This window comes from Micropterus dolomieu, linkage group LG23, assembly GCF_021292245.1.
Source record: "Micropterus dolomieu isolate WLL.071019.BEF.003 ecotype Adirondacks linkage group LG23, ASM2129224v1, whole genome shotgun sequence".
NCBI classification, from domain to species: domain Eukaryota; kingdom Metazoa; phylum Chordata; class Actinopteri; order Centrarchiformes; family Centrarchidae; genus Micropterus; species Micropterus dolomieu.
This window is the reverse complement of record NC_060172.1, coordinates 25,238,845-25,260,327: the sequence shown is the minus strand read 5'-3', so window position 1 is coordinate 25,260,327 and position 21,483 is coordinate 25,238,845. Positions and strand designations below refer to the sequence as shown.

Sequence of the window (21,483 nt, the reverse complement as noted above, 5' to 3'; positions counted from 1 at the left end):
CAATTAATTCCAATGGGAGCGGCACGTTTTTACGAGCTGATAAAAACGCTAGCAACGTGACGTGGCACTGAGCGTCTTTTCCGCTCTGGGCGCTGAACGTTTTTTTTCGGTCGCCGAGAGTTGAAAAATGTTCAACTTTGGGGGAAAACGCTGCACTCGTCACTGTCACTACTCATCTGTCCAATCACAGTAGAGGAGGAGCGGGACAAACAGAACACAGCCGATCTTGAACGAAACGATGTGCCTACTCGCCGAAGTGTTTCCTCTCCCACAAAATCTCATGAACCCACGTACACGTCTGTGCTCTCATGTTTCAGCTTTCTCTTCATGCCAAAGGCCAGAGCAAGTAGGCCTACATACTTTGTGGTGACATTGTTACATTCACTAAAATTAAGTAGGCTACCCTACTTGCAACACATCACCTCCACGGAAATTATGTATCATAGCAACCACAGCATCTCGAAAAAAAACACTGCGTCTCCAAAACGCACCCTAGTGCTCCCAGCTAGGTGTTTTCTGAATAGCAGGTGGACACGGGCGCTAAAGGGGGCTTCTTTCCCGTTTGCTACGCCGTTCCACTTAACTCTGTCTTCAGATTGCATCATTGAGGCTCTGGCCAATCCCGAGAAGGAGAAGATGAAGCATGACGACACTACCATCTCCTCATGGCTTCAGAGTATGTGGCTTCACAGTTAACTGGCCTGTTATTGTATAGCAGTGATATCATTTGTTTGCATGGCTAAAGGATAGAACCTGTCTGATGTTCTTATGATTATCTAACACACACCTGCTGCTCTTGTCATCCAAGGCCTCGCAAGTCTGTGTGGAGCCGTGTTCAGAAAATACCCAATTGAGTTGGCTGGCCTTCTGCAGTATGTCACCAATCAGCTAAAAGCAGGGAAGAGGTAAGTAGCTCCCAGTGACCAAAACAGGATGACTGGTTTGCAGGATATGCTGAGAATTGGTCTTAATTAATATAATAGTCATTGGTTTGGACAAGCAGTTTATTCACACTGCCATGAATGTCACAGATAAAATAAGGCTAACACATTGACAAAACATTGTCCTAAAATTATTAGAAGGAGGTTTTGACGTTTCACTCTACATTAATTCTTAAATGTGACTGCTTTGCTTGACACGTCCCTCCTATCCATGCAGTTTTGACCTGTTGATCCTGAAAGAGGTGGTGCAGAAAATGGCTGGCATCGAGATCACAGATGAGATGACCTCAGAGCAGTTGGAGGCCATGACCGGAGGGGAGCAACTCAAAGCTGAGGTATATGGACTAAAGTAAAGATAACATTCCCTGAAGCGGTCTCTTGAGCAAGATCTCTGTGAATACCTGGAGTGGTGTCCTGCCCCCGAACACGTGTTATTGTCATTATGGATGTGACTTTGTCAACAGGGTGGCTACTTTGGCCAGATCAGGAACACTAAGAAGTCATCACAACGTCTGAAAGATGTGCTGCTGGACCACGAATTGGCTTTGCCACTGTGTCTGCTCATGGCCCAGCAACGAAATGGTGTGGTTTTCTTAGAGGGTGGAGAGAAACACCTCAAACTTGTTGGCCACCTCTATGATCAGGTATGCACCCTGTCTGAATTATTATTCTCATCGATTAGCAGTGAAGTAAACAATCCCTGCAAACATTCTTCACACCTCAGAACAAGATAAATAAACACCTGGTTTTTGTTTTCTGACACTGTTATCTGTACTCCTGCAGTGCCATGACACATTGGTTCAGTTTGGTGGCTTTCTGGCCTCCAACCTAAGCACAGAGGACTACATCAAGCGGGTTCCCTCCATTGACATCCTTTGTAACCAGTTCCACACTCCACATGATGCTGCCTTCTTCCTATCTCGGCCAATGTACGCCCATCAGATTTTGGTGAGTGGACTACTGTCAGAGCAGGTCACGTTTCTGTTATTGAGAGCATACATTTTTGTCCTGTAGAGTTGTGTGATGTGTTTACACCATTCTGCCATTTTCCCTGTTATTCTTCGTTTTAAAATTTCAAGTGCATATTGGTTGACAATTTTAACTTCTGACTCCACCTAAAATGGAGCAAGGTGCAGTAGTTTCAAGTGCCTTAAGGCTGAACCCTGTCTTTGGGGGAAAAAATTAAAAACATTTGTACAATGTATGCGTGGTGAAAGTTTCATGAAAGGCAGATTATCTGATGGTTGATTCCTTTACAACACGGTTTTGTAATTTTGTGAAGTGCAAGAGAATGATGTTTGTATGTCAGTACTTTGCTATAGCCTCTCTATAACTGCATTTTGGCGTTTTATAAAATCTATCTATGCTATTTGTATAAATAACTAATCACTGAAACTATTGTACTTCAAAACACTGGTCTTGAAAGTATTGCTGCACTGTAGGATTATTTTTCTAACAATTATTTTATCAAAAATATACAGTCTCATTAGTATTTCAGTATTTTATGCAAGCATATCCTGATGGATGAGAAAACTACTGGACCTCAAATTCAAAAGGATTGCTGTGACACAGATGGGAAGGGGAAGCTGATGCGATTTACAGACTGTATACTTGGCCATTACAGTAAAGAGGAAATATTAAATGGCCGAACATTAGATGACACATGGTGTAACGTTATGTTATCATGACAGCAGCGGTGCAGGCATTAGTTTTAACATGAGGACGATGAAGAAACATTTAGAAAATCAATTTTAAGTGACTACTACCAACAGAAACATGTTCAGCATTAAAAAGTTACAGACCAATGTAGAGCCTTTTTCTTGCACAAGGATTAAATGAATAAAAACAACCTACAGAAATGAAAACTACTGTAACTGGTTTCAATATTCAACTAGTGGTCAAATAGTAGCCTATATTATATGAAATGATAATACATATAGTAATATATCAACATCATACTAACAATATACAAAGTGTATGAACAGTACACAAAATCAGTATTTGTGGACTGAAAAACTGTATTTCTTCTTATGTTTGTTTAACTTTGTTCAAGTGGGGAAATGTCGGTATCTTGTGCATTTTTCTTGAAAATCAAACAAGTAGACTCATAGTACCATCAGTTCCATAATATCACAAAACGCAGTATTGTCCACAATAATCGCAAATTACTTTTTCTCCAAATCGTGCATCCCTAATCCTAATGCTTGTGTGGAGACAAAAAGTAAACAGGATCTGCCTGTCTTGACAAAGTGCTCCGGGATGCTTTTGCCTTGTTCGCGCACAAGGATGAGGTTTTCTAGCTGCAGCTTGTTACCTGGGGGAATCCCTGCTTTGACTGGCCGCAGCACTTCTCTGCGACGTGCAGACATACGTTAAGTGTCGATGAGTCGCCCCAGCCATTGTTGAAACAACAACACTTTTGTGGATTTGGAAAAAATGTGTTGTGTAAAAAAAATTCAAGACTTGGGCCAGATAAGAAAGCTTGAACTTTTACCAACATTTTTATTATCAACAAAAATGGACACCAATTAGAATACAAAAGTTCCACCGGAGATGGTCAGACATCGGTGCAAAATAGAGCCCCATTCTGTTACCAGAACAGAGAAATGGAGTCCTTACGTAATGCTTTCTCTTCGCAGTCTAAGTATGATGAGCTGAAGAAAGCAGAGAAAGGCAACCGGCAGCAGCAGAAGGTACACAAGTACGTGGCAGCCTGTGAACAGGTGATGACACCGGTGCATGAGGCTGTGATGTCCCTCCATCCAGCCAGGGTCTGGGACGACCTCCGCCCTCAGTTCTACGCCACCTTCTGGTCCCTCACAATGTACGACCTGGCCGTTCCACATGCTGCCTACGACCGTGAGGTCAACAAGCTCAAGGCCCAGATCAAGGCCATCGAGGAGAACCCAGAGATCGTGAGTAGTTGGTCCACCGCCCTCATTACATAATATCACTCATGACTGTTTTTACTTTTTTTAAATTAACTGAAGCGTTTGTGTAATGTGCATTACAATAATTGCAGCAGTAGACTCCCTCTACATTTAGTTTACACAAAAAGCAGTGCAATGCAACGCTTATAGCTATAGATTTAATAATATTATATATATTGTACATACGATATATTTTTCAGTTTTCTATTTATGCTTCTTTATTTTGCAATTCAATTCAAGGTCATTGTCAGTGTTGTGTGTATTTATGGTGGGAATATTCTTGTGGTTTCTCCCAATTTAGCCCTTGAATAAGAAAAAGAAGGAGAAGGAACGCTGCACTGCCCTGCAGGAAAAACTGCAGGAAGAGGAGAAGAAGCAGCTGGAGCATGTCCAAAGGGTTCTACACCGTCTCAAACTGGAGAAGGACAACTGGTTGTTGGCCAGTAAGTGCCCTAATGTTCATGTCAATGACAGAATAGATGCATCTTTCTCTGCATACGTACACCCTTCCACAATGCTGCGACTACTGTTGAGATAAGAAAAAGTCTCCTTGAATGTAATTGATCTTTATAAACTCAAGTGTATTTATAGACTTGCGTTCAGCCAAAGCGAGTATTTGTTTCCTCCCAAATAAACATAGAGCAACTACATGAATGGAATCTTTCAGAATTTTATAACAGATGGCTAACATACGTAACAGTGCAGTGTTCATGCATCTAACTATCAAAGACAATCAATTTTAACTCCATTTAGACACAGTACGTCTGTTAATGTAGTGAAGGGGTCCCTGTTACTAATACAACTTTTGATGCTCACTGACAGAATCCACAAAGAACGAGACCATAACAAAGTTCCTGCAACTCTGTCTGTTCCCTCGCTGCATCTTCTCTTCCATCGACGCCGTGTACTGTGCCCGCTTTGTTGAGCTGGTCCACCAGCAGAAGACGCCCAACTTCTGCACCCTCCTGTGCTATGACAGGGTAGGACACTACATACTTGCATACATAATGGGACCCTCATACACTTACAATGACAATGATAATTAATTAAACTACATTTTTACAGCAGTCTCCTTTTTAAAACTACAAAGTGCTTTGGAAGAAAATAAAAAAGACATTAACAAAGTGATTAATGAAGGCCCAATTTTGTCCAGTCAGCAGAACAGAAGTAGTAGAAATATCCATTACAGTAACACAAAATAATAAATGTATCAAAACTCCACTGAGTGGTTCAGCAACCACTGAAGTGCACCATCAGATTAAAGCTTGAAAGGGACATTTAATAACTGCTGCCCTGTCTGTCAGACAGACTACAATTAAGGGAATCTCTGAGATTCTGAGTGTCATAGCTTTGATTTACCATCTGGCAAAAAGTAAGCAGACTTTGTAGCTGTTTCCATATGCATCTCATTTTTTAACATTATGCTTTGTTTAAGCACTACATTGTGTCACTCTGCAGGTGTTCTCTGCTATCATTTACACTGTGGCCAGCTGTACAGAGAACGAGTCTCACCGCTACGGACGCTTCCTCTGCTGCATGCTGGAGACGGTGACGCGTTGGCACAGCGACCGTGCGGTCTATGAAAAGGTGTCCAGTTCTACCTGTTCTCCACACCTGTCACTTCGGTTTATTTGTAGCATTTTCTGTTGTAAGATGAGTCTGGAATTTATCTGTTTCTTCTTATTTTGTGTTCATAGGAGTGCGTCAATTACCCTGGCTTCCTGACCATTTTCAGAGCCACAGGCTTCGATGGAGGGAACAAAGCAGATCAACTTGATTATGAGAACTTCAGGCATGTGGTGCACAAATGGCACTACATGCTGACTAAAGTGAGCATTATTTTTCTTCTTTTCTAGAAACTGGCAGTGAGAGCTTTGTGGATGACGTACATTTATCTATGACCCTGTCCTCTGTCTCTGCTCCACCCAGGCTTCAGTTCACTGCCTGGAGACGGGAGATTACACCCACATCCGGAATATCCTCATCGTGCTTACCAAGATCCTGCCCTGCTACCCCAAGGTCCTGAACCTGGGCCAAGCGCTTGAGTGCCGTGTCCACAAGATCTGCCTCGAGGAGAAGGACAAGAGGCCAGACCTCTATGCCTTAGCAATGGGGTAACACAGCATTGTGTGCTGTTCAGCTCTCTGTGGAGCATACAGTTTATATATAGTATGTGAAGTGTGGTAATAAAACGGACACATGGGGAGATTGGGCCCCGAAGAAAGAGTAGTGTGTGTTATCTAATTTGTTGAATCTATACATGTTTTATTTTAACATCTTAGACACATCCTAGACACCTAGGAGTGGCAAGTGAGGACTGTAACGCAGAGGTTTGAGCTTTGTTATGGAAAGGATTGGTTAGACAGGATGTTGAAGAGTTTAACAATTTGTAAGATGGCCAGTGCATTATATCTTTAGCTCTAGAGTGGACATGGTAGCCATATTAAAATGAAGTATTAATAGGGCTCCCATGTATCAAGTGACTGTAATTTACAGGCCACTGTAAATTGGTAGAACCTGAGATTCAGTCATTCACATCTGCTAAACAGCACACAACACAGATTTCTGAAAACATTCTGGGACAAACTATTTTCTTGTTTGTACTGAAGAGGAGATCTTGATTTCATTTACAAGATTATTTATAGCTGAGTATGCCTGGGTTAATATTGCAGAGAAATCAAGCTCTGCACTCAATTACCTCAGTCTCGGACTGAAAGTTATATATTTTCTACAGCGTGTGACACTCAGAAGTTCTTTTGAGGTTTTGTTTCTGCCTTGTGCAAACCTTTTATGCATCTTACAGTTATTCAGGTCGGTTGAAAAGCCAGAAGGTGCACATGGTCCCTGAAAATGAGTTTCACCACAAGGAGCAGCCAGCCCGCAGTGCCACCCCTGCCAGTCAGCAGAACGGCCCCGGCAGCACAGGCAAGCCTGCCACCAGCACAAGCAAGACAGAGGAGGGGACGTCAGAGGATGGTGGTGAGTGATTAGAAACATGGCAAAGCTGTGCTGAATGTTAGTTCACAAGTAAGAAACCAGGTACATTGTGTTCTACCAGATCTAGCTTAGTGTTGCATTTACCACTGCTGAATCATTCTGTTTCAGATTTGTCGTTTCATTACATCTGATAAATATAGATCCTGAAATACATGTCAGTAAAATTAATAAATCCTGTGCTCATACAATTTTTGCTGTTTGTTTTTTTGCAGATCGGGGCAAAGATAAATCTCAGGGGACCACAAAGCCAGTGAACAAAGCCAACAGTGCAGCGGCCAAAGTGACCACCAGCAACGGGAACGGTGCTCTCAACAGGTATGTCTTAACTTGGTGTCACAGCAGTTCTTAGCACAAACAAAGCTTTAAAATGCATCAAAACTTACTGCACATACTTGACATTGTGTCCAGCTACACCTCTAGTTGGTATTGTCTGTAAGTCGTGTGATACAATAGCTCAGAAGGAATATAATATTGTATTAGGATCAGCTGAATGTTGTGTGAAACATTTTTGAATAAAGGAAAATTGCAAACACAAATTCATCCTGTTGCAGCACCAAAGCCACTAAAGAACGGGACGACAAAGAGAAGAGCGGGAAGGAGAAAAAAGAGAAGAAGGAAAAGACACCGGGCAGCACTCCTGAGACAAAGGTGGAGAACCGTCGGGAGAAGCAGAGAGACGAGAGAGCGGGGAAGGAGGAGCGGGTGGCACGTGAGGGTAAGGAGAAGACCCCCAAGGCAGACAGGGAGAAAGTGAAGGCCGAGGAGAAGAGCAGCAAAGACGACAAGGCCAAAGCCGGCAATGGGGAGCCAGTGGAGGTGTCCAGGGAGCGCGACGCCATCAAGGAGTCCAAGAGCAAGGAGAAAGGAGACAGGAGCGCTGTGGCCGGGTCCCTCAAGTCACCAGTTCCCAGATCAGAGTCAGCCGAATCTGAGAGGGGTAAGGAGCCTTTCTGTTTGTCTGTTAGGCTGCTGTTTTCTCCACACAGCTCCTAAATTGTATGGAAATGTTGGACTCCACTGTCAGATCACATACCCTGTCTGTATCAGACTTTGTCCTGTTCTTGTTTTACAATATTAAATTACTGTAATTAAGATTTTAAGGAGATTTTAAGCCCCTTGTAGCATGCCTGTCACTAATGAATGGATTCACGGAATTTGTTCTTGAAGGCTGATTGTTCAGCTCTATTAAACACACATGTCCCTCTTCTTGTCTTTACAGATCACAAAAGACGAAAGCTCGACAGTCACTCTTCTCCATCCCACTCCTCGTCTGTTAAGGTTAGTATGGCTTGAGGAAGGCTGTGCCCGTTTCTTCTCTATCTGCTGGAGCGTTCCCTGCCGTTGCACATTCCAGCTGCCCTGAAGATCACCAAGGGGAGTTGTCGTACATGCAGGCATGGCATCTGGAAATCTCAACCAAATCCATGGGAGTTGGAAAGCATTCCATGGACATCAGCATAATATTTTGCAGAATTGGGAGAAAAACCCTCAAGGACTTAGCCAAGAGAATATTGTATATATTGAGTATTTTCATATTGAAATATTAATCTATTTTCATAATAATGAAAGCAGTCAGTGTGCCTTGGGAAGAAAGTTTTTTTTTTTTTTAAGCATTTCTATATTCCTTGTGGATTTTTGCTTTTTGAGAATTGATGACCATCTGAAGTAAAATGGCTTGCCAAATCAAGAGCTTTCACCTTTTCCAATGGCGAAAGTTTTTTTTTGTTTGTTTTTTTGCAACACCAAGAGCAGTGTTTCACTACTTGGTGCCCAAGATTATTTTCCCCGTGTTTTTTGTGAGCTGAGAAGATTCCCTGGTTTAAAGTGATGTAAAGTATTTTACTTTCCCCTCAACGTGCCCGGATCCAGCGCAGAGTTGGATGATGTCCAGCAAACCTCTCTGCTGCGGCTGAGTCCCTTCTATCTCCGTTTGTTGAAACGGCCTGCATGCAGCCTTCACGTCACCCGACGCGTGTCCAATGAGACCTGCTGGCCCCTACAGCGCTATCCCCAGAACTACCAGTCATCAGCATCAACAGTCTTCTACTACCTCCTGGCAAGCATTCAATGGGAAATCAGAGCCACCAGCAACCAAGATCAGCGGAGAAAATGAATGTCGCAGTGTTGAATCAGCCAAAAATGCAGAGGAAAATAAGCCGGGCCCTACAAAGAGAGAGAGGGAGGGAAAGAGTGGGCGAAGCCTGAATCGTCTGCAGCGTTGCCCAAACCGCTGGAAGCTTGTGATAGGTCTTTATTTTACCCTTCCACCAGAGAAATAGGCTCCGTGTGTCTTATCCATTCCTGAACTGTAAGTGACAGCAACAGTTACCTATGTAGGGATGCAGTCAAGCACATAAGAATTCATTGATTTGTCTTACACACACAGGCACACACACAGGCGCACACACACACATTTACAGCACTTGCACTTTAGGTGTATTGAATACCAGCAGCGCTGTAGGACTTTTATATTATGCAGCCTGAAATTGCAGACATGTCTGTAGTTATATGACTATTAGTTATTTCATATATGCTCAGGGTTTTTTATTTTTAGTATTGGCATTCCAGATGTTGAGCCTATGAACTCTCCTATGTAATAACCTTGTCAAAGCCTTAGTCCTTGAAGGTCAGAGGTCAAGGGAGAAGTATGCTGTTGGTCCGGCCAGCCCCGTCTCCCCCCCCCCCCCCCCCCCCCCCCCCCCCCCCCCCCCCCCCCCCCCTCCCCCCCCCCCCCCACCCCCACCCCCCACCCCTTCTTCCAACTCTACTGCTGTCTGACAACCTCCTCCCAACCCCCCACCCCCTCCCAGCTCATCTGTCATCTCCATTCATCCCTACAGGACAATAGCAACGAACCCAAGGAGTCCACATCCAAGGTTTGAACTGACTCCTTTCTGATTGTGTTTTCCTCATTGAGGTGTCAAAAATGTGTACAGCTGCTGACAGAAAATAACTCATTTTAGATGTCTGTGATTTTCTCCATATATCTGTTTTCTGTATTCTCACACTTAATAATAAGGAAAGTAGTAGTAATTCATGCGTTACCAATGTTTATAAAATCCCTTACAGTGTATTAATTGGTATATTTTGGCCACTTGGAGGCAGCGGATCAAGCTAAAAACAGTAAATAAGACAATATTCAGTGTCTGCTTAGTTTTTTTTTTTGTTTTTTTTTTAACCAATTTTCAAGAAAAATATCTCATTAGCTGTAAGATGCTCCAGGTCTTCTTTTCTGTGCTGGGCAGGTAGTGTTCAGTCAGGCAGCTAACAGCTCCCTCCTGCAGATGGAAATTAGGTTGATGAGAGAGGACTTTCTTTAACAATCAGTTAAGAGGCCAAAAGTCTCTGTAGGACTGAGTAGGTTGCAGTCAGGTGATAATCTTGGTTTGTCAATATAAGAATCCCCTTTCACATAGCACATAGTTATTTTATTGATTTTAATCTTTTAAGAAATATTGGGCAATTCTTATAGTTAACTGGTCACTTGATAAGATAAATTCAGAAAAAATAATTACAGTCCATTTAGACCCAATTGATAACCAGAAAAATGCTGAAAGGTGTAGCATAAACACCAAACACCTGTGGGTCTCTTCAAGTTTTGTTTGTCCCAATGTTCACTCACATTGGATGTAATCGGGTTTTTTGACATTAATGAACAGAAAAGTTATAAATCTCGACTAACCTAAATTATGTTAAAATAATAATTTCAGCATCAGCATTCTCCACCTCAAGCTAATATTTAGTAGACACAGGGCTAGAATTGCTGCCTTTCATTGGAAATGTTTGTATCATCTGCACTCTGCACTTCATCCTGTTAATCAGTGTCAACGTTACTGTCTCTGTGATTCAGCGTTACAAGACAATAACATATGAAGTCCTAGCAGGTTGGATGCTGTAAAAACTGTCAGGGTAAAAACTTGACTAAAATGTCTTTGTGTGTCACTGAATGCATTCTGTTTATTATGGAAAACATCCCACTCACTGAACAGCCTGCACCTGCTTAGGACCATATTTATTGTAATACATCACTTATTTCCACATCAACTCTTTTGCAAAAAGAACTATATATGCCCTCTATGGTAACACTTTACTCTAAGTCCCCCATATAACATATAATCTGAAAACAAATGTTATGTTCTTATAGCAGTGTTTGACTATATTGTATATTCATTATCTGTTTATACACAGGCCTCCACTTCTGTTGACAACAGGAGGAGTTATAGTGATTATTCATCAATAAACACTTCCAGCTACATTATAGTGTGTCAAACATTGTGTTGAATGTTTATATACTGCTTATTAATGCTAGATAAGGAGACTTACACTAAAGTGTTGCCCACTGTATTTTGTAATACATTATGGAGAATATTTCCAGTTAATTTCAACATGAGCCAAGAATTACAGTTTTGGGGTCTGTTACCTATTTCACTGGGAGCAAACCCTAATCTGCTAGTTACCAATGGATTTTACTTAATACATGTTGTGATAATTGCTAAATCATATTGGTTTGAACACACGGATCTGTAGCAAGTGTCATGTTCTTTAAGGCTTTTTTGGCATTGGAAACAGCTGAGTCAGGTGTTTTTTTTAAAGAGGTACTCCTGTACCTTTTTAAGATGTGATGTAATGAATCGAATACCATAACCAACTCACAGTCTGAGCACCATTAGCTGTGCATGATGATGACATTTCCTTCCTTGAAAAACATATGCTTGAAATGTATTTGGCAGATTCACATGCGGTGGTTTTTCCAAGTATTTTAAATCTCAGTAATGCATACGAATAGAAATATGATTGCTAGTCAATATTTTGAAATTATTAGATCATCATGGGGTAACTAAGAGTCTTTCAGTAGTTATTTGTTATCACCCTTGTTATGTAACTAATGTGGGTTATTTATTTGTATCCACACTCCATGTGAAGGCACCCCTGACAACATTAAAATATTATTGTTTGTCTTGTTCTGTTCATATATAATTATCTTTGCAGCACCACGTCAACTACAATTCAGTAGCCCGGTCCAAGAGCAGAGAGAGGGAGATGGAGAAGAAAGATACAGACAGCACACAAGGCCGATCCAAAGAGAAGAAGGAAGAAAAGGATCGGAAAGAAAGGAAAAGAGTCAGTATTCAACAAGGCGCTGCACTTTGTCACATTGTTTGGGAAAGGTCATCCTTGTGTAATATAAGTGTATTTACCTTTTGATCTAAAGTTTGCCAGTGTCCATTAGTTGAGACTACGAGTAGCAACAAGGGATAGGTTAAATGTTTTCACAAATGGAGGCTATTGTTGGTAAATGCTTGACCAACAACTCTCAGTAAATTAATTCTTCATAGTCAGGATTTGTGTTGTTTCTCTTTTAGGACCATGCTGTCAATGACCGCGAGGCGAGCCAAGAAACCAAACGTAAAAAGGATGAGAATGGAACCAGTACGTTTGTTCTTGACAAATCTGAAGTAGCCATTTCCCCAGAAAGTACAGTGCACAAAGTGCAACAAAAAATCAAACCCCACGCTAACTAAATCTTCTCTTCCCAGATTCTTCCAAAAACAGCAAGAGCACAAGTCCTACCTGTGACTCCCCACTTTCGGCTGAAAAAGAGAAGAGCAAAAGATCCAAATCGTCCAGCAAAGAGAAGGCAGAGTCTGTGAAACCTGAGCGAACGTCCTCTGGAGGCAAAAAGGTCACCTCAGCTCGTCTCCCCTCCACCAGTGTCTCACTCTCTCCTGATCTGTTTCTAGAGCACATGATCTTTTAATTCATGAACTTGTAGTGTTAATGCCCCTCGTCTAAGGAGCTTTTTCAGTATGCATTTTCAATTTCTCAATAAAAGATTTATTTGCTAAATATTCACGTAGCTTTCTTTCCATTCCTACTGATCTGTTTCAATTCATGCGTCTTTGTGTTCTTGTGCTACAGGAGTCCAGACACGATAAGGAGAAATCTGAAAAGAAAGAGAAGAGGGAAAGCAGCGGAGGAAAGGAAGAGAAAAAGCAATATCCTTAAACGTGCCACCTAAATTATAATTATGGGCGTATTTTGTACTGTCAGGTGTGAATATTTTGGTATTTAAAGGTGTGGAGTCTTTCTAAAATTGTAGTTTTTTAACATCACTGCTTCACCAAATCAACTCCAGGCACCTCCTTTGCTCAGGGCCACATTTGGTCCTCATTGACGGATGAATTGGCTTGTTTTAAAATGATGCAAACATTTGTGCTCCTGTTCACCAGTCTTTTAACATGTGCTTACTACAGCCACTCACTGCACTCAATTTGTTTCCAATTTGTGTCCACTATGAGAGAATTACCTCCATTTATATCTGTTATGTGTCACCAAATACACTCAGATGCAATAACTGTAGATACCAACCATTTTCACGTCAACCTAATTAGTGCACTAATCCTCAGCCAATAACCATTCAACTTTTCTCATTTTAGCTCTTAACTGCAGGCTAATTCTGTGTTCAGCCCACTCTGACACGAGCTAAACTGATCATGTGCTCTTTAACTGGGAACTCATTAAAGCATGCACTCTTACACACTAGCAATCTTCAGGGGAGTGGATGAAGTTCTTGTCATTTCCTGTGATTGGGGAGGGGGGACTCATTCATATCAATATTTTGGGGACTCCGAATCTACAACCTGTCACAATCCCACAGTTAGACAATGAAAAAGAGGCCTGGATGCTCGGAGGCTCACCTGCTATGACAAAACCGTTGTTTTTGGCAGTCAGTAATTTAAGTACTTGTCAGCATTTCAGTCTTTGATTAATTTCCCATTTCCCTTAACAATCATACTCATAAATCCTCTGACAAGCACAGATAATGTGCACTAATCATTGAAGGTAAGACACTTTCAACTTCTTTGTAAACATCTCTCAATACAACATCTTTGTGGGCAGTTTTTCATATATTTTCTCGCCTCCGCTCCACAGCAGAACTGGAGAAGCTGTGTTTTTTCTTTATCTGCAAGACATCTGAAACTCCCCCTGTGCTACGTTAGTAACTCGTACTCTCATTTCTGCCTGTTGTTTTGCTGTAAACCCCCCCCCTTCCAAGTGTTAGCTGTAGTTATCTCAATTTACAGATCACCTCATTATTTTTCTATTTCAGTATACAGCAAACCTTTTCTTCTTTTTTATTATTCATATGGGCACAGTGTGCTGCTCTAATCACATTGTTGTTGTTCTAATTAGTAAAGTGGTTACTGTATGAAATGATCTCATCTGGTCATGGATTCAATAATCTCATGCTTGAAAATGTGTATTTTTTTGTATGTTGTCAGGCTTTGCTTTATGCTCGTTTTATTGGAGTTAACATGCTTTCCATACTCACTTACCTCATATCCTTTTTGAGATACTTAGATACATTTTATTTATTTATCTCCATCTTTTAATCCAAGTAAGACAGTAGGCGTAAGTGAGGAAAATGATAATAGGACCAGTTTGTATATTGTGTACAATAATAAAGAGAGTAACATGAAATTCACATCATGTTATTTCTTCTTTTCTTTGTTTTTTGATGTCCCCTACTGTCCTTTTGTGATTTTGTGTTAATCAGGTTTTTACATAATTTATAAAAAAAAAAATGCCATTTCAACCTTCATTCAAATGTAGAATTGTAAAAAACAAAATAATAAAAAAAAATCACACACAAATTCTCAAACTCTGTACTCCAAATACAACTGTTTCAAAATGACTTTTGGAGATTTTATCTGCTGTACTCAATGAGTGTAAGCTTTTGTTCTTTTTTTAAAAAAAAAAACAGAAAAACAATAAATACGTTTTCCTAGTGTGTCACTTTGATATGGTCTCTACCTTTTGTTTCTTTTCTTCTCCACAAATAGGAAGCTTATTATCCACATAAGTTATTCAGCAGCTGTGGAAACTGGGTTTGAATTTTACTCTCTGTACCTCAGATATAGGATGGTAGAAATTGTGTCGTCCCTCAGTTGTCATGTAGTTTGTAGTGTAGTCTGATCCAGAACACTGAAATACATTTATGTGACGAGTCTTATAGGCCTAGCTTGACACTTGACTGGAACCTTTTTAATATGGTTGAATTAAAAGACTGGTAATTTAGTTTGTCATTAACTGTCCTTCCTACACCAGGTTTTCTTCACCTCCCTGATGTCAAACCTAATATGATTAATTTTAATATGTATGTATTTTATGGATCCCAGTTTCTTAAGTTTCCAAAAAGGAACAGTAAAGTCAGGAAAATTTCTGAAAGAAACTAATTTAGTTATCATTGTTTGGAATAATGTGCACCAGTTAATTTCAAGGAACTGCTTGCATAACCTATAGTCTTACTATCAGCGGTGTAAGCATTCAAATGTAAAATGTGTCTATTGACAAGCATTTAACTTAGCAAATGTGGCGAATGTAACCTGTAATACATTTTTCCTTTGTCAGTCATAAAGGTATATTAGCAGATCTTCCAACACCTGTTTATGAATTCAGCACAACCATCTAAATGCAAATGACTCAGATTTTTCCAGCAATTTGTACCAAATGTACCAGAAAATGACTAGGAAATTATTGGGCCTTTTAGAATAAAGTGTAACTGACGCACAAAGTACATGCTTAAAATAAAATCCCCCTTTACCCCCTAAAATATGAAACCCATTGATGCCAGGTAAAGAAAAGAAAATTTATCTATATGAAGGAAATTCTCTGAAGGCAGCAGGTGTCCCTTCCATCTGCAGTCTCTAATTTGAATGATATTGCACACTGGTAACTCAGAATTACAAACCAGATCTGATAGTTACATTTTTTTGCAACCAGCACCAGACTTTTAACAGATCTAACGAAATTATACTTGAACATAACTTGATACTACTGACCATGTTTTTATTATTATTTATTTTATTATTTATTATTATTTCAATCATTTTATTAATGGCAACACTATGGTATTTAAGTGCAGATGGTTATTGTATAGATCATAGTGACATAAAATGACACACTTAAAAACATGGTTACCCTCAGACCTTCAACATGTCCAGAAAAGTGAATTCAACTTTAAAAGAGACATCATCTGCTCTTGGCAGGATATTGGAGTTGCTGTATTCTGAATCAGAAATTATTTATTCATAAATGAAACTGCACATCCCCTGGCAGCATTAAATTTACTCAGAGGAAAATTGTCCACGGGATTAAAAATGTCAGTGTTTCATGATGGGAATCATTTTTGGCTTAGTAAGTTAATTTAGATTAACCATAATTAATTTTGCCTTCATCATGTAGACCTTTTTTTTTTTCTTTTCTTGGCACAAATGGGTTTCCATACTAACATGACTCAAGATGATTGGGAAGAGAAATATCCTGGTTGTCTGTTAAACTCTGTAATAAGACTCATTCTTCTGATTGACCATAGATTTTTTTTTTTTTTTTTTTTTTTTTTTTTGTCACGGGTAAAAATTATCCAACATTTGGTGATTGTTCTTTTTACATGTAAAAAAGATGGACATCAAAAAGATGAATATAAACCTGCTTTTATTAAGGAAATGTAATAAAATCCTTTGTACATGACCTCCCCACAGAGGTTCATTGTGTCCATACATGCAACTCACATGGCTGAGGTACCATTACAAATGACCTGGAAAAACTAAAACCAAACTGGATCAAATGTCGTTATTGGACACTAACTAAGCCAGGGTTCCATTTCGAGTTGCATTTTGGTCAAACTATCACCAAATTCACATGCACTTTATCTGGGGAGAAAAAGGATGAGAAAGTCTGATATACTAAACAAATGTAGGCGTACATGGTTTGTAGCGTTTGTAGGTTGTTGTTTTTTTCTTTAGTTTATAAAAACGTTCACTTATACAAACAGACACATGTTTCATTTGTAGCTCTTTCCTCAATGTACAGCTTACCAGCTCACCTTCTGCATAATGCATAGACACAGAAAGCTTATCACAACCAAAGAAGCTATGGTGTGTTATCATTTACCAAAAATGTAGAGATTCACAGCTGCAGATACTGCATTTACATGAGAACAGCTTCTAAGTGTGTACAAAGTGTAAACCATAAGCTCAGTTAAACCGTTTGAATATGCTGATACATAAAAAGGGGTCCCTCTCCTAGTCCCTATGGATTTATAATGCGTTTGATTTCAACAATATGGCACTAAGTGATTAAAAGCGGACCTCATTTAAAAAATAAATAAATAAAATGTCTTGTTTCAAAATAGTGGCAGTAGAAACAAATGCAGTCTTACATGGTTGATTGAAAAGATGCATCTAAGTGAATGCAGTCAGTTGTATATGATGTCCAACAGGCTTTGAAAATAACACCACCTAAGCGTTTTCAGATGACCACTAGTTTCATATTATTGAGTAAAAACTGGGGTACAACGTTGTCAGTTTAATTGATGCTTACCCTATTGATTGATGCTTGTCCTAAATATCATGAAACTAAAAATAGTCTTATAGTAAAACAAGAAATTTACTTTACTTCACTAAATATAACATTTATCCAACTGAAGATTTCACCACAAAAATATGTCTGTAAAAGATTCAAATGACTTAATAAGTACTCCAGGATGTTCTGATTGCAAATCATGGCTTTTTTTTTTTTTCTTCTTCAAAATAGAAAACAACTGAAATTACAACAGTTCATCTAATTGTCATTTGAAGCAATGTTCTGCCGTAGTTCCACATTATTTTTTTCAAGTGAATTAAATTTGAATTGCATTGCAATGACGCCGAAATGCTCCATAAGGCACTACAAGAGGCAAATCTCATGTTTCCAGAAGCAAAGGTCCTGTTGCGTCATTGCCCTCTGTTAGTGTGACAGGCCTCACAACCCATAATGAGCACTTGTTGACTTGTTGACTTGTAGGCTTGGGTCCAAGCTGATGACAAAGAAGGCTGTGGCCTCCAGGATGCCAGCCTCAGGGTGTCGGGGTCACACAGAGTGGCTGTTTCCATCCAGACGCTCCAGCGGGAATCGACACGTTTCACCTCTGCAAAGCCAAGAGATGTGCAAAGGATAAGGATCAAATGAAGTAACTAAAATATTCAGCTGCCACTACAGCATAAAATCATTAAATAAAACACACACAAGTAAAATAAACAATAGAACGTTTGGGTTGAATTAACTTGAAGTTAATAAAAACTTAAATATTCTAGTAAATTCCTGTATTGTGTTTGACTTTATGTTTACACTAACACAGCATGGAAGCAACAACAAAAGACGTACCCTCTAGATTTTAACACTCTCTGTCCCGTACACGTTGTAGCCTTCACGGTACGTGGCAAAATTCTGGGTGTTTGCCGGAGGGGCTGGCTTAAAGTTTTGGGAATTCTTTGCCAGCTTCAGTTTTTTAGTTTCTTGCCGTGACTTATAGCAGAACTCTATCAAAGCCACAGTCATAGCCAGGCCAAGCCCCCCAACCAGAATATAGAAGACTCCTGCCACGTTGCTCAGGCTTAGTGCACTTGTCTTGTCCTGGGGGAGGTAAAGACCACCGTTAAGACTTTTTTAAACTGGCACTCTGAGGCTGACCTCAAACAACATTAACACCCACACCAACACAAATCCTATATGTACATCCTGCTGGGCTATGACTACACAGTAACTCTGAGGAGGTTGATAAATGTGCCTACAAAACCCTCTGAGAAATATATGCCTGATTTAGCCTACAAGAGAGATACACTGGAACAACTTAAATGCACCTAATTCCTCCTCTCAGGTCACTTCTACTCTACTGAGCTGGGAAGGTGAATGTAGAGAGAGTTGCCATCTTTCCTGCTTTATGGTCTCTTTACGAGTCCACGTCTAGCGGAAGGCGGTCGTGGTCGTACAGGTCTACAGATTAAACCCTTGATTCACTATCATAGCTGCTCAACTTCAACACATTGCATTTGTACAATCAAAGTGGCAAGCTGTGGATGAACTGAACCATTTTGCTGCTATTAAAAGCCAAACAGTAATATTGAAATTAATTTATGTGAGATTTACCATTTGCATTCTGACCAGGGGGATATTTTGGAGCCTTAAAGGTAGTAAATTTTTTTTACCTTAAAAAAATCACTTAACTGGCTCATAAAGTTCTTTATATTAATAAAAGAAAAAATGTTCCTTACTGTGACACTCCATCTATGAGACATGACTGTTAAATATCATTTGACCACTTTGTGCTCAGATGGTATTTAAAGGTCAGTTTGGACAGTCAGAATAAGGATGCCCTTGGGGAACTAGACAGTCATATGGGAGTTGCTCTACGCAGTTTGCATACAAATGATGAAGACCACCAATAAACTAAATTTCAATAAAAGTTTGGATGACAAAATAGCAGTATAATGGTTTCAATTCTATGATTCAACTTTTCAAAAATTTAATGGTATGAATAAAAAATAGTGTGTGATCATGCTGCAATTTTACAAATCTGGGATTGTCTATATCGTACAGTAGTAATGGAGTCATGTTAATGTAATGAATCATGATCAGAGTGTGAATAAATTATGTGTAAAGTGAATCTATTTTTTAATGGTTTACACAAGCACGTTTTCAGATATGTGTCGTGTCCTGATTAACATGTCTGAGAGAATGTGTGCTTTAGATGTTTGCATATGAACAGTTAAGTCAAAATGCATTTTGCAATCAGTATAAAAAGACCTGCAGCGACTGACCTTACTTCCAGAGTCCTTGGTTCCACATTCACCCTTATCGTACCACCATTTGTTTTTCAGCTTGTCTAAGATGCCTTGTTCACTGAGTTTCAATACTGCAAGGTTTACAGGAGTTCTTCACGTGGGAAATAACATAAATAACATTATATTATGTTATTTTATGTTATTCAACTTTTTTAACTACTTTATACTGTGCAAAGCGATAGAGTAGGGTCCTGGCCAACACATCACAGATAGCAAGCAACACTACAGTATATATGTATATATATATAAATATATGATCTCTCATAATCCATGACTACCCTAGCATGCCAGACCCCACCTATATCGCTTTGAGTAATCGGCACACACTGATCACAATGAAGAGAAAAGATTTGAACTTGCAGAATAAAGCAGCTGCTGCATAGCTTTAACAGAATGAAAGAAAACAGAGGTAGTAATTGCTGAGGGCACTTTTTTTTGTTGCTATGGGCAGCTTTTTTGATGTTTAGCAAGGTGGATCTAACAGGAACCCTTTCTTGACTAACAGACAAAACACAGCAGTTCAATTTCAATGACAGTTATTAGAGGCTAATGTCTCACAAAATCACCCCTCTAAATCTGTGTTCCCACACGGAGAAACATCTGTGCCAATCAGAAGAGCAGACGTGTTGATTTATAGGCCTGCTTCCAAACGTATGAATCAAATCGGAAGTGTTCTGAGTTTATGTTTTTGAATCATTACCAACCAGGTGAGGTCAAGGAAAATGAGTTGAAGGAGTCTCTAAAGACACCACATCCCTGATGAGAAGAGTCATAGTTTGGGGGTTTTGTTTTGCAAGACATTGTGCTTGATTTCCTTGACTGACAGATTTCCAGGCTTATTTCCTTTCAGAAAAAAGATCAGTGTTTGTAATCCAACATTATTAAATATATTGTATTCACCACTGTATTCTTTGTTAAAGTGAATACATAGAAGGCATGTTTACTGATTATTTATACAAAAATAAATGAATCAAAGAATGCATGCATGATGTTAAGTGGATGGCCTGCAGTCCTGTTCTCCAGTCAGAGCTCTTTGAAAGGCAAGTTATGATGACAAGGACAAATAGCAACTTGGATACATGAATTCAAATGCAACAACAAACTAGAATTGACACTCCTGCACCAACAATCACGCCAGCGGGCCAAATTCTAAATCGTTTTTTTTTTTTTTTTCCTCTGATGCAGACTCATCTGTTTCACTACTTTATGTCTTTTGTTGGCAGAGGGGCAGAGAAACATTCGAACACGGACTTTAAACTAAGTGGTTGTTACACTTTATAAATCAATTTAGATGCAGTGAAGATCCTACATACGGTGATCTGTAATGGCATTATTTGTACAATGACACATTCTGGATGCTTAAGCTCTGAGGTCTTTTGATGCTTTTTAGAGACACAATGAGGATGACTTGCTCGTTTTCATCCATTTGGCTAAAAATTTACAATTTTTCATTTTAACTGTGTTCTTGGAATATCACATTCATTACAATAAAGTGTGGCTACAGTAACTGATTCGGTGTCAAATTTACATTCCTGCGCTTTGATTCCTCCATTTAAGAACTTTTAGTCACATAAAAACAACTACAGCTAATTAAGGTCATGACCCTGTCCCACAGAATTGCGATAGGATGATCTACTCTGACTCTACTGACTTGCCTTTTCTCTTGTTATTAATTATAAATCTACATTTTTTTCAGCTCCAAGCAAACAAAATGGGTGAACTGCAACAATCTGCTTGTCATCAGATGAAGACCCAGGGCTCGGACACACCACCAGGTGGTGGCCATGGACTTTTAAATAATATTTGAAGTGCACGTTCCAGGTTCACATGTTAAAATATTTCGCTGTATATTTTCTTATGTGAAAAACCTCAATAAAAAGTTAAGTTTAATCATTATCAGTATACTGTAATTCTATATTCATATACTGTAATTCTACGGATAGAAACAGATTA

The 21,483-nt window shown here is 39.5% G+C and overlaps 2 protein-coding genes across 5 annotated transcripts in view; one reads left to right on the top strand and one right to left on the bottom strand.

Annotated features, from left to right (window-relative positions):
• The window catches only part of thoc2 (THO complex 2), a 29,264-nt gene extending 14,593 nt beyond the window's left edge, over positions 1–14,671 (top strand). Inside the window, exons 18-39 of one of the 4 annotated variants that reach the window (XM_046039027.1) lie at positions 596–676; positions 809–905; positions 1,159–1,276; positions 1,406–1,585; positions 1,725–1,889; positions 3,581–3,856; positions 4,173–4,314; positions 4,694–4,851; positions 5,330–5,458; positions 5,569–5,700; positions 5,801–5,985; positions 6,675–6,850; positions 7,081–7,183; positions 7,420–7,805; positions 8,088–8,146; positions 9,709–9,744; positions 11,858–11,989; positions 12,232–12,298; positions 12,406–12,551; positions 12,788–12,864; positions 13,665–13,711; positions 13,805–14,671. In XM_046039027.1, the coding sequence (XP_045894983.1) occupies positions 596–676; positions 809–905; positions 1,159–1,276; positions 1,406–1,585; positions 1,725–1,889; positions 3,581–3,856; positions 4,173–4,314; positions 4,694–4,851; positions 5,330–5,458; positions 5,569–5,700; positions 5,801–5,985; positions 6,675–6,850; positions 7,081–7,183; positions 7,420–7,805; positions 8,088–8,146; positions 9,709–9,744; positions 11,858–11,989; positions 12,232–12,298; positions 12,406–12,551; positions 12,788–12,864; positions 13,665–13,692 (2,873 nt within the window). In that variant the 3' untranslated portion in view covers positions 13,693–13,711; positions 13,805–14,671. Of the gene's footprint in view, positions 1–595; positions 677–808; positions 906–1,158; positions 1,277–1,405; positions 1,586–1,724; positions 1,890–3,580; positions 3,857–4,172; positions 4,315–4,693; positions 4,852–5,329; positions 5,459–5,568; positions 5,701–5,800; positions 5,986–6,674; positions 6,851–7,080; positions 7,184–7,419; positions 7,806–8,087; positions 9,177–9,708; positions 9,745–11,857; positions 11,990–12,231; positions 12,299–12,405; positions 12,552–12,787 lie in introns of those variants that run through there. The other 3 variants (XM_046039026.1, XM_046039028.1, XR_006823052.1) reach the window with 3 other exon arrangements.
• Positions 14,672–17,450: 2,779 nt separating this feature from the next.
• gria3a (glutamate receptor, ionotropic, AMPA 3a) overlaps positions 17,451–21,483 on the bottom strand; it is a 72,489-nt gene continuing 68,456 nt past the window's right edge. Inside the window, exons 15-16 of the mRNA XM_046040385.1 lie at positions 18,074–18,322; positions 17,451–17,837 (exon numbers count right to left, since the gene is read on the bottom strand). Coding sequence (XP_045896341.1) covers positions 18,077–18,322 — 246 coding nt within the window. The 3' untranslated portion in view covers positions 17,451–17,837; positions 18,074–18,076. The remainder of the gene's footprint in view (positions 17,838–18,073; positions 18,323–21,483) is intronic.